The sequence below is a fragment of the Ammospiza caudacuta genome, chromosome 3 (assembly GCF_027887145.1).
Source record: "Ammospiza caudacuta isolate bAmmCau1 chromosome 3, bAmmCau1.pri, whole genome shotgun sequence".
NCBI lineage: Eukaryota > Metazoa > Chordata > Aves > Passeriformes > Passerellidae > Ammospiza > Ammospiza caudacuta.
This window is the reverse complement of record NC_080595.1, coordinates 52,467,068-52,479,107: the sequence shown is the minus strand read 5'-3', so window position 1 is coordinate 52,479,107 and position 12,040 is coordinate 52,467,068. Positions and strand designations below refer to the sequence as shown.

General features: G+C 35.5%; 1 protein-coding gene across 1 annotated transcript in view; it reads left to right on the top strand.

Annotated features, from left to right (window-relative positions):
* The window catches only part of UTRN (utrophin), a 341,981-nt gene that overhangs the window by 242,042 nt on the left and 87,899 nt on the right, over positions 1-12,040 (top strand). Inside the window, exon 55 of the mRNA XM_058801643.1 lies at positions 11,746-11,875. Coding sequence (XP_058657626.1) covers positions 11,746-11,875 — 130 coding nt within the window. The remainder of the gene's footprint in view (positions 1-11,745; positions 11,876-12,040) is intronic.

Genomic DNA, 12,040 nt, shown 5'->3' with positions numbered 1-12,040 from the left:
TATATGCGTGGCCTAAAAAATCTCAACATACTGCAAGTAAGCATACTTACTGCATTTTGTTTATACTTGCAGAAAAATGTGAAGAGATTTCTAAGAAAGCAATGACTTCAGAGTTAAAAGCACTAAAGCTAATGCACCCTATTGCTAAATACAATATAAATCAACTAAATACAAGAAATAAGTGAAATTCCTTTACTTTCTAAAAAATCTATATGGTGTACTCTTTTCACTGAGGTTTCTGGGGAAAGAGGGCAGTATATAGATGTCTTGCTGCATTTGCATTACCTTTATTTAAATGGCTTTAAATTGAGAATTTAAATTTCTGGGAAATTGTTGCAGATGTGTTGAAGTATTCTTTGGCATTCATTCGCTAAAACCAATTCTACTTTTTGGTTTTGAGACATTCCCTGTGTTCTCTGTGTTATTGTTGATACCTTCAGCATTTTACTTATTGCTTTTACTTTTCTCCGTATCTTTACTAGGTAACTTTGCCATGGCACAGAGCTTGTTTCTAAGTATTGAGGACTAAAAATAACAATTGGATTATATGGCTGTTTTGTTTTGTATTTAATGAGAAATTGTTTCTGGTTTCAAATTCTGTTTCTAAAGAAAAAGAAATCCTGTTTAATACATGCTGGTTCTACTATATATAAAATATTACAATTCTTTGCCTGGAGAGCTACAAATAAAAAAGCTTGTCATATGGAGAAACAAAGCAGAGAAAGGAAATGAAGTGAGAGAATATGAGTAATAAGTCTGTCTTCTGATCTCTCTGATGTGTCCACCCTATATTGGTAAGTATTTGTGGAGCTGAGTTAAATAGCCCTGCTTCACAGAAGTATTCTTTTAAGTCCTGGTATCTTTCTCTAATTGACTCCTAATCACTGTCAGTTATATTAAATGACTTTTTTCACATCAGCAGAATGCCGCTTTGTAGTCATCCAAAAAAAATGGCTTATGACAACTTTTGCAATAAGTTTCAGTAGGCCTTTTTTCTTTTTTTCCAGGTGAACAGTCATTCTTATAGAATTAATTTTAATCAAGGAATATGGTTTATGTGAACAGATATGAAAAGAACTTACCATGGGTAAAAATAAGGCAAAGTTTTGTCCTTACTGTCCATGGATATTTTGCAGAACTTTGCCTGGATTATTTTAATTTCAGTCTTTTTCTACTGAGTAAAACCTCTAGGCGTAATGTTAAAATCAAATAGCAAACTCCGTTGGAAAGGAGGAGGACACAACCCTGTAACTGGGTGATGGAACATTTTTTGAAAACACTGACAATTTTCAAATGTGCTTGCTCAGTGTTTTGTAGTAATATACATACAGTGAATGCACAGCAGTATTTTAATTCTAATTTCTTATTGGTGAAATTGTCCGAAGGCAGCCTTTTGTTTTGGTTTTTTTTGCTTACCAAGTAGTTGAATTTTCAGGTCTATCTGGATTTCCTGTTGCTTTTGAGATGTTGTTAGATCATCTATGCAAAGACTGATCAAGGCTGTTGTGTTGGGCAAGTTCAGTTTGCAGAGGCATAAATAGAACTAATAAAGCAACACACACTGTGGCATGTTGGGACAAGTTTGGGTGCCCCCATGTTTGACAAGGAGCTTAAACTCCCAGCAGAAATCTATTTATGTTTTTATTTATTAATTTATGTTCTGTGTGGCTCATGATGAGGGAAAATTCTCTGCTACTTGAAACAAACTCACCCCTCCCACCAAAAAAAAAATCCCACCCCACCATTGCTATGTTGTGATAGCTGCTGCCTTGCTGCTGTGCCATGGAATATATAAAATATTAAACTTGACTTGCCTTTTTTACCTTTTTTTTTTTTCTTAAATGCCATTGGCTCTTACAAATATGGCATAGGTGCCAGGTTCTGTGTTTTCATGTTCCTCTAATTTCTGATGGCAGCTAGAATGAGCTGAAGGAGGTGACTTAAGCAGAAGGGAAAGTCATGTTGCCCTTAGGGAATTCCTTCCTCATGACTCTCTCATAAATGCCTGGAAAATTGTCTGAAGTAGAGTATTTCCTCTTTCAAACACTACTTATTTTTTTCAGTAATGGTTTTACAGTAATCTTTCTGTACTGAGCTGATGTTGGATACATTAGCACACAATCCAGAGACAGGAAATTTTGGAGAAGTGACCCAAAGCAGAGATCCAGCATGTTCTGACATGTCACAGTAACAAACTGTGTGGTAACAGCTTTACAAAGTTGCTGTTGTTTTAGATAGTTTTGAAAGTGGGAAGCCATAGTGGAAGAGTTGAGAGCAAAAAGCTATGAGGGAGATTGAAGTAGACTGTGGTGAGGAAGACAGTTTGACTGTTTGGTGATTATTCGGTGTCTGTCTGGACCATTTCCTTCCAAAGAGAAACCAAAGTGACTGTTTCTAAGAAAGAGGAGTAATTAACACTGACAGGGTTTCTGCTTCTGAAAGGATTCCCAGTAGCAGTCCTCTCCCATGTTGTATGCATGCATGCAGAACAGGAGCACAAGAGTCAGCCTCAAATTGCAACTGGTCCCTAGCATTTTTTTCTGCTTCAATATTCAGCTGGGCACTGTTGCCTGTGCTTTCTCTTCCCTAAAGGAAATATTCCTCCCCTTACACAGTTTTCATACAAGAGAGGCTCCCTTGAGACTTTTTGCAGTGATCTGATTATTTATAATTTATAGGTGATGCTGTATAATACATATTTTTCTTGGTGATCATGATTCATTGTCAGGGATACTGATGTAGAGGAAACCTCTCAGGAGATGTGGGCTTGCTCACAAAGTGCATCCTATCTTTATATACTGAATGAATATTCATAGTGCTGCATATCACAAAGTTTCTCTTAAGTACATTGAGTTTGAACTGTAATTACTAGAAGTCTTTCTCAAGACCTCTGCATTAATACAGTAGGTACCATTTAACTGTGAGGTAGCTTATAATGCCAAGCATATTTGACTTGTCCCATTGGTGTTTTTTTGAAGAAGTGAAGAGGAATCTTAATAATACAAAATAAGCAAAAGGTGGCCTGAGTTTAACTATTCTCAACAACAATGCAGCATCCAACTTGTTAATGGTGGCATCAGTTCAGTTTGAAGCAAGAAATTAATGGTATTTCATCAGTGCTCAGCAATCACACAGCCTGAGCAAACCCAAGCCAGCTTGTTGCAAGAAAGCAAACAAAGAAAGAGGAATGTGTCTGTCTTATGTTGAAGAGATAGATGCTTACTGCTAAGGGTACAGGAAAATAGGCAGTGCTAACAGGATATTTGAGAGGTCTTGCTCAATTAAGTAATAAACCATTTAATGTGCAGCAGATGTTTTGTGTGTCTTGTGTCAGGCTGGAGGCGGTACATGTTTTGGATGCATAAACAGAATAATGCTTTTTTTTGTGCGTGTGTTCTTTATCCCTCCCTCTTTTTCTGTGAGTATTTTCTGACATAAAAAGCAGAAGTTATACTGGTTTAAACCCATAAAGGAAAGATGGAGTTTGATGCTGACAGTGTTTCCACCACAAACTCATTTGTTGGGTTTTATGCAACTGAGTATTAACTGTTATCCAAAGCTACCCAGTTATACACTGTGCAGTGCAGAGTTACACAGTTTGAAGCTAATTAGAGTTAGCATTGAGGACACAAATTTCCTTTGCTTCTTCAAAGGAGGTAAAATTTTGAAGAGTGTGGAAGAAATGTGACTTCTGTTCTGCAGACAGTTTTACAAAACAGTTTCATCTGAAATGGATCCTTTTTTTTGATGGTATATTGTCTTGTCTTTAAGGTTGCTTTTTAGAGGATATAATGTTTTTAAATGTCTTTGAAATAGACTCAGTGCAATGCTTTACTTGGCATTGTACAGTGATCTTTTCCTGTGGGGTTTTTCAAGGGTTTTTTGGCAGACAGTTTAAAATATTATTTTATCTTTGCTGATTTTTTTCAGTCAGTCCCCCATGTCTGGACACCGGTTCTTGTATACTTTAGATTAAAGGTTCTGGATTGTCCCTAAGTTACATAAAAGTAGTTGTTCTGTTTCTGACAGAAGCAGAGTCTGGGGACACAGGCAAAAGAAAAATGGTGCAACTAGAGAGGGTTAGTTCTCTTCTTGCCTTCTGTCGATCAGAGATGTATGAAAATGCCTCTGATGACACCACTGGTTTGCTATAAAATAAATATGGGAATAAAAAGAGGTCAAGTCTTCCAAGGTTGTGGACATCTGATAGCTGTCATGCTTCCATAGTAGGGTTTGGTGGGATTAGTTTTCCTTCACCAAAAGCACACTATAGTCCTTTCGATGTAAACATGAATGTGTTTTTACTGGAGTTTGCTATTTGAAAATTGGTTCCACTGCTAGCAGGGTGATGACTGCTGTTGTGTAAAAGTAGATACTTTTTCTCCACCACATGAGGAGTAGAAAGTTGCAACAGCTTCACTCTCTCTTCCTCTTTCAGTCTCCAATCTGATTCAGGCATTTTTGCTGTCTCTGGAGTACAATCTGTGTGGATTCTTGTATTAAATTCTGATTAGCTATGTTAAACAGATTTTTTTCTAAAAGCTTCATTAAAAACATTTTTTACTATGGATAGCATTGTAAACCAAGCCTGCTTTTGTGTAGTTTATGCAAGCCATCAAATTTAATGAGTCTCATACCCTTTTTTAGCTGTCATATTACAAAGGATTTAAATCAAAATATGCTCACTTATATTAGAAACTTGCTGGATGAGCAAAATAGGCATATTCTATCAGATTTTGTTCTGCTGTTTAGATGATAATTTGGTAGTATTCATGGTACAGTGAAATACAAAGCAAGGATTGAATATAAAACATTGCTTATTGAAGAAGAGAAAAAGAGCCAACAAAGCAAGTTCAGTGGGTATGCACTGAGCAGCAAACCCATCACAGAAGGGTTCCACTGGCAGAGTAGTTATATTTCTGGGGATTTCAGTAGTGGATTCAGTAGAGAATTCACATTAGCACCCTGAAGCCTGTCTCTTCACTTGTGTTAGGAAAAAATTATATATTTTTAAAAAGCTTTTTGATGATAATGTCTTTGGCATTTGCTCAAGGATGCACGGTGTGGGCTTTTTTTCCCAATGTAATTCTTAATCATATTTAAACTATACCCCACCCCCAACAAAAATAAATAAATTATAAGGAAAAATAGAAAAGTCTTTAGGCATTCCATGTTTTCCAGTCCCTAAAGACTATGCTCTGTTGAGCTTCCAAACTTCTCTGGGAAACCAAGTCTTGGTTATCATTGACCTAGAAACACAAATAAAGTCTCATTTCAGTGGACTAGGAAATAAGAAATCAAGTTACATAAGATTATTGGTGCTGGAAGACATATTAATGAACATCATTATGCCTCCTATTTTGCAACCTTTGCTCAATTAAGCAGGGGTCTTCCTATCTAGTTGGATTTAGATCCTGTAGCATCTCTAGGGAATGTAGGACTTGCAGTTCTTGCTTCAGAAAAAAGTTCTTTCTTGGAAAACTGTGAAAAATTAAATTTTAAGAAAAAGCGTAGCTCTCTGTTCTTTAATTTAAGAATAGCTTTTTAATGTCTTTTTTGATGCAATCTATGTGACAATGAAGCTTACTTCTGCCTTTGTGCTGTAGTACTGGATTCTTTTCTAGTGCACAAAGGAGGCCTTTCAAAGTCCTCAAGAAGTTATTTTAAGTGTGGCTTTTCCAAACAGGCTTCAAAAACATCTTTTCGTGATTTTAAAATGCTGTTGGATGAAAATGGAGGCAATAGCCTTACTGGTTTTGAACTGTAACAAGTTCAGAAGAAAGTCAGTTATCCTTCCTTGTATTGAAGTGTCTCACAGGAATGTGCAGATGCAGTTTGAGATTATCAGTTTACTGGTTATCCGTTTTTACAATGTCAGCAACAGCTTTGTGTTTCTTCTCTCTGAGCCTGAGCAGTAGTGACACAGCATGCTTTATTTCCTCTGTCTCTTTGGCTGCACTATTGCAAAGTACTGTGTTTGAGAGATGTTTTAGATTTATGTTGAGAGATGTTTAGATTTATTATTTTATGTCATGGGTGTTTATTAGTGCATATTCAGAGGTAGGTGGTGTTTTCAGTGGGTAGTCATGATCACATGCACTTCTCCAGAGAGAGAAGGGAAATTATCAAGAGACAAGACAGTCTCAGTGAAAAAGTACCCATATTTCTGGCCTGAAGCATTTATTTTGATAAATCAAAGGGAAAGTCTTAAGTAAGCTAACATTTATTTGCCTCTGGTAAGAGATCACCAGCATGCATAGTCTAATTCTCTTTTGCCCACTTCTATGCTTTTAAATTCCTGTCAGTTTAGTTTGCTTGTGCATGCAGGCAAAAAGGAGGAATTTGCTGTCGATGTGACTTCTAGGTCTACACTCACATTGAACCCTGGTAGCTGACACCCTATTTGCACACTCTATTGACACTACAGCAAAAGAAAGTGGCAAATGGTATACTGAGAGACAATTTAGAAAAATGCAGCCTTTGGCACTTCTCTTCAGTCCTTTTTGAGATATCTACATTCCTCTATTAAAAAATAAATCTAAAATGCTCAATATATATTTATTATGAAGGCAAACAGCTTCCTCCTTTTTTTTTTTTTTCCTTTTTTTCACCCCACTCTCATATTTCCTTTTCTTCCCATATTCTGGTGTTGGTCACTGTCACTCATTTATCAGAACATGTAGGATACTGTCTGATCTTTAATGTCTCATGTGCTACATGTGTCTTTGTATCTCTAGGTATTAATGGTTGTGTATTAGGCACCATTTTTCTCCTTCATTATTTCTCTTGCCACATAGATTTTGTATGAAGTAGTAAAAGGCAAATGCATGGTGGGCTGCACAGTCTCAAATATTGCTCTTTATTTGACTGTTTTCCTTATCAGATGGGGTAGACACATAAAATTGACTTTTACAGAGAGATGTGTACAGAGACTAAAATACTTTTGAAATTTTGTGTGTACATGTTCCATTAAATAGTATCTGACAGGAAAGAACAGCTTTTAAACGTGCTATGCTTATTTTCTTTCCTTCATTCTTTAGTGATGGAGACAGCTGGCAGAGACTCAGTCACAACCTTTATCTCTGTATGATCTTTATAAACAATTCCTCATCTCGCTCTGAGTTTGCTCAATCATCCTGCTTATTCTCCCCATCCTGTTAAATGCCACAGATTATGTTTTCCCATTTCAATTTAGTGTATAAAAGTAACAGGAGTTTTCAAGCACCGGGTGCAGAATGAAGATGAATAAGTAATTAAATGCTACAGGAGCTGCTGATTGGCACATAAGGCTACAGTGTGCTGAACTGATATGAGTTACAATAACATGCATCTTTACTTCCTTGAAAGAGTGCATAATGAGACCTGATTTAAATATGTTCTGTTTTTAAGAAACATCCCATGTGTTTTCTTTGAAATTAGCTTTGCCTTCATCTGTTGGAACTATTAAGCAGATCTGCTCCTTGAATTATTCTGTACAAGTCTGTACAATTCAAAAGAGAAAAAGACACTGCAAATTAACAGTGAGTAATTTTGGAAGTCCACTTACTATGCTCAAAAGCAATTTTAAGGTGCAGCTGAAGGAAATAGGTGCTTTCAGGATACACTAAACAGTGTCAAAATCACAATAGCAAAAGTTTTATAGATTTTAAATTTTCCAAGAGAGGGAAAGACCCAGCTGCAAAGCATTCCCAACAGAAAATTTGTAATGCCCTGGTTTAGGCAACTTTCTTTAGAAATCTTGTCTTACAAGAAGAGTTGGGTTTTGTATTAGAAATCAGATGTATCTTTAATGAAGAGAGGGCAAATAGGTTTGATTTTCTTGGTGTGACAGAGGAAATGGTCTATCTGTCTGCATTTCCAGTGTTATAAAGGGAGTAATATATGTTTTGCAGTCACTGAAAGAGGAACAAATCAACGTGGAAAGTAAATCCCTGGCTCATGGTTGAAAATCATGGATACCCTTCTCTTTCCTGAGAGGAGGATTGTGTTAGTTGGGTCCTGGGTTACTCCACCGCAGTGGGCTAAGAGACCTCGTAGCTACAAAATGAATGCTGCAGTGCTGATTGTAGTCATTGCTTTGTTTAATGCTGCATAAGATATTTCAAGAGTGTAGTTTTGTAAGCACATGTTCATCTACTAGAGGAAGACTTTTTTCAAAGCAGGTTTTTTTAAGGTATTTTTGGCTAATATTGTTTAGGGTCAGCTATGAAAACACTTTGTGTTGACACTGCATCAGCACACCAGATTTTAGGTTTTCAGGGATTTTTTCCTCTCTGTTATAAGAATCAAGAATGTCTAAAATTAGTGTTGGTTTTTCCAGGACTCTTGCACGTCCTGGTTTATGTAGGAAGTAACAACGGATTTGCAAATGCAACAGAACTGTATAAACCTTAGACATTGGATTTCTGTCACCTGTCAGATTACTGAGGGAAGTGAAGCTTTCATTTTAAACCATTACCCAAAGTATACAGTAATTTTGCAATTTATAATTGTTGTATGAAATATTGTGGTGTGAATTACTGACGAAGTTGTGTACAGCCCCTTTTTGTATGACCAGTATAATTTAAAATATTATTTTGCTTTTGTAAACATAAAAAAGCATAGTGGGGGCAAAATAAAGGCATTATCTCTGTGCTCAGTGTTCACTTTTTCATTTTGTGTTCACATCTGCATGCTCAACGGGACTCAAAAAATACTTGCATCCATGTTTTTAGCTTATTAGTAGGCAATTTTCACTGACAAGTTTGGAGATGCTTCTCAAGGTTTTTGTTCTATACCTTCACCTACTGAATCTATATCAGAACTCTAGTATCAGTTTTCTCCTAATTTTCTCCCTGAAATGCATAGTCAGCAACAGGAGCAGAATTCACCCTCTACTAAAACCTGTGTATACTCAAAGCTTACAAATGCTTTAGCTGTTGTAGTTCTTTTGACAAAAGGAGAAAGAAGTAATATCCTTGTCTACTGAAGGAGGCACATCCATTCTGAGTAGCCATCTCTTGAAAAGCTAAATAAACCACTAAAATATGTGATTGTACTTCTTATTATATAAAAACATTTAAAATCAGCAAATTCAGTATTGTGGGTTTTATGTTCCTTGCTGGGCTTTTTATGACTTACTTTCACTCTGTAGTGTTCCTCTAGATATGATTTTTTGATTGAAATCTTTATTTTGTCTTTTCAAGACAGATGAAATTTCAGCTCAAGATCAGATTTATAAGTGGGTTGCTTTTTTTGTTCTGTTGCAGAGAGGTTTGCTGGGACCAGAGATAGTATTATTGGTATGCTTGGTCATCCTTGCATTGTGTAGTCTCATTGCTTTTCTTGTTTACTGGCAGAGAGAGAGAGAGAAATATATTGAGTATTGCTAAGAAACAGTTATGCAAGTCTGAATGCATTACTTTTGCACCTGTGGTACAAGAAAAAACCAAAACCTAAGAAAAAAACCTAAGAAATCTGGGTTGTGCTCAAGGTACTCTACTGATTTTAGTAGTATTATTTCAGTGTATGGTTTATTTTATGCCAAGAGAGTTCTCTATAAAAATATTGATAAGGATTGCTATGAATGACTTATAGTTGATGATCTGTATGGGCCAAACTCTTAAAATCTTTTGTTGTCAACTTCAATTTGAACTACTTCAATGGCAGGGATATTGGTGAATTAAATCCAAGGTCTCGTAGGTCAAACTTGATTGAAGTTTTATTGAGGGTCAGGAGAAATTGATGAAAGACACTATGTGAGGGTAAACAGGAGAGGCTGAGTAAAAGAGATCCATCTCTAGATTGTTTCTAACTGCTGGAATTTCTTAGCATACTCAAAATATGACATAGCCTTCTTTTTCTTGTATGCTTTGGAAATATTTTGGAAGTTATTTGGAGGGGAGAAAAGTAAATCTAGAAATATTCCCTACTTCAAAGTGTAGTAATCAGCCCTCTGTTTCCGCCAAGTTTTTGAAATTAAAATGTGTTATATTTTACTGATGCATCCACACAGTTTCTACTAACCAAAAGTCTTTTTTAAATGGGGAATTTTTCTAACCATACAAACTGCCTTCTTTCTTTCTTGAAACAGATTCCTACGTAGAGAATGCCTTAATGATTTGTAACCTGTGGATGATTCAAAGTGTCTTATTCTAGTGTGTGTAATGTGAAACTAAAATATTGATACATACTGTGAAGAACTGAAGAGATTCTTCAGGAATGTTAATTTTACAATACTTCCATTTCTGTATTTATTTTTTTTAAATAAAGAAGATTTGTTCTTTAAATGGCAATTTTTATCACTTACTACATCTAGTATGTACTGAATCCTACAAAGAATATTGTTGCTATACAGAAGTATACAGAGAACACTGTTCTGAGGAGTGTTTGTATAAATACAAGAGTTAATGCTTACTGGACAGTATAATGCAGGTTCCTAAATGTAATCGAGGTTACTGTGCTTTCAGTGCTTAGTTTTTCTTGGGGTTATTTATTTATTTACATGTTTGTTATTTTTTTATTTTATTTGAAGCAATAGAATGGAAGGATTTGGAAAGGTGAGGAAGATAAAGGAATGAAGTGGGGAAGGAGGGAGGAAAAGTGAAATCTTGCCTCCTGCTAAGCTAAAGTTGAGATGAGGGTGTTTTTTGTGATTGTGGCATCAAGAGACTAAGTAATGAAAAGATAAGACAGCATTTGTGATGCTTTTATAATATCTGTTTTTCAAACTTTTCTGTGGTAGAAGACTCATTTTATTATAGAATTTTGTCAGCACTGGCTAACTGGAATGGGGCCTTAGCTAATTGTGGCAGCAAAATAAGCCTTGACTTTTAAATAAGAACTAAAATATACTGTAAAAATAAACAGCATTTTAATAATATTTAAAGTATCTTCCTTTGTGTGTGTAGAAAATAATACAAATAAAACAAGAAAAGTAGTTTCCTTCTAGGTGGGACAGATTTATGCTTTATGCTGGATGAAAATGCTTCATAAGAAACATAACAGCTGACTACTTATAAACTTCTTATTTTTTTAAAGGTTGGTTACACTTAAACCTTTAATAATGTCATAGGTGCTGGAGAGCATAATATCCTGATATTATTTCTACCACCATGAAAAAATCTTACATAAAAATTGATTTTTTTTTTCTTTCTGTATATAAGTTTCAAAGGATTTTTGCGTAATTAAGATCAAAATATTTTTTCATTAGTTTAAAAAATTGCTTTTTCAGAATGTGTTACACAATAAAATTTGATACATGTTTTCTAAATTCTAAAAATATTAGTAAATAGTGGGCAGAAACAAGATGTTTCATTTTCTAAGGAAAGTTAATTTTTGCAATTCACCTTAGCATTTATAATTTCCTGAAGTCTTAGTAGATGCAATTTGCTGTTATTCCAGCTATCAAAAAAGTAAACAGTCTGTTGTAGAAATCGACTATATTTTAGCAATCCTGTTGAACGCAATAAACCCATTCAATTTACTTTCTAATGGAATTTTAATGTAGTAATTTGTTTGTTAGGCTTTTTTTAAACTTACCATCACCACCTTTCTTGTATTTCTTTCTTCAAGTCAACTTCCTAAATATTACCCTTCCAGCCTCAATTTCTTGCTCCTTCTATTTTGTAAAATTTGCATTTTTATCTTGCAGTCTGATTAACGTTGGCTATTACTCACTAGGCAGGTGTGGAGAGATGAAAACAGAGAAAATGATTTGTTCACAACGTCAAGTAACAAGTGAATTCTTCTTTCCCTTCCCAAAAGGCACTGAGACGTGAACTGAAGGAAAAAGAGCAAACCATTCTCAACGCTGTGGACCAGGCACGAGTTTTCCTTGCTGACCAACCCATTGAGGGGCCTGAGGAACCAAGGAGGAGCTTGCATTCAAAAACAGGTCAGAAAATACTCACTGCTGGGGAGGGTCAAAAAAAAGAGAAAAGACTTGCATGTCTCTAGTAAATATTTTATATCCCAGTTACTTGCTAAGACCTCAGAATCTTCTGAATGGCATCTGGATGGCTTTTATTTCTGTTTTAGACTCAAGGGTTACTTCTTTGCT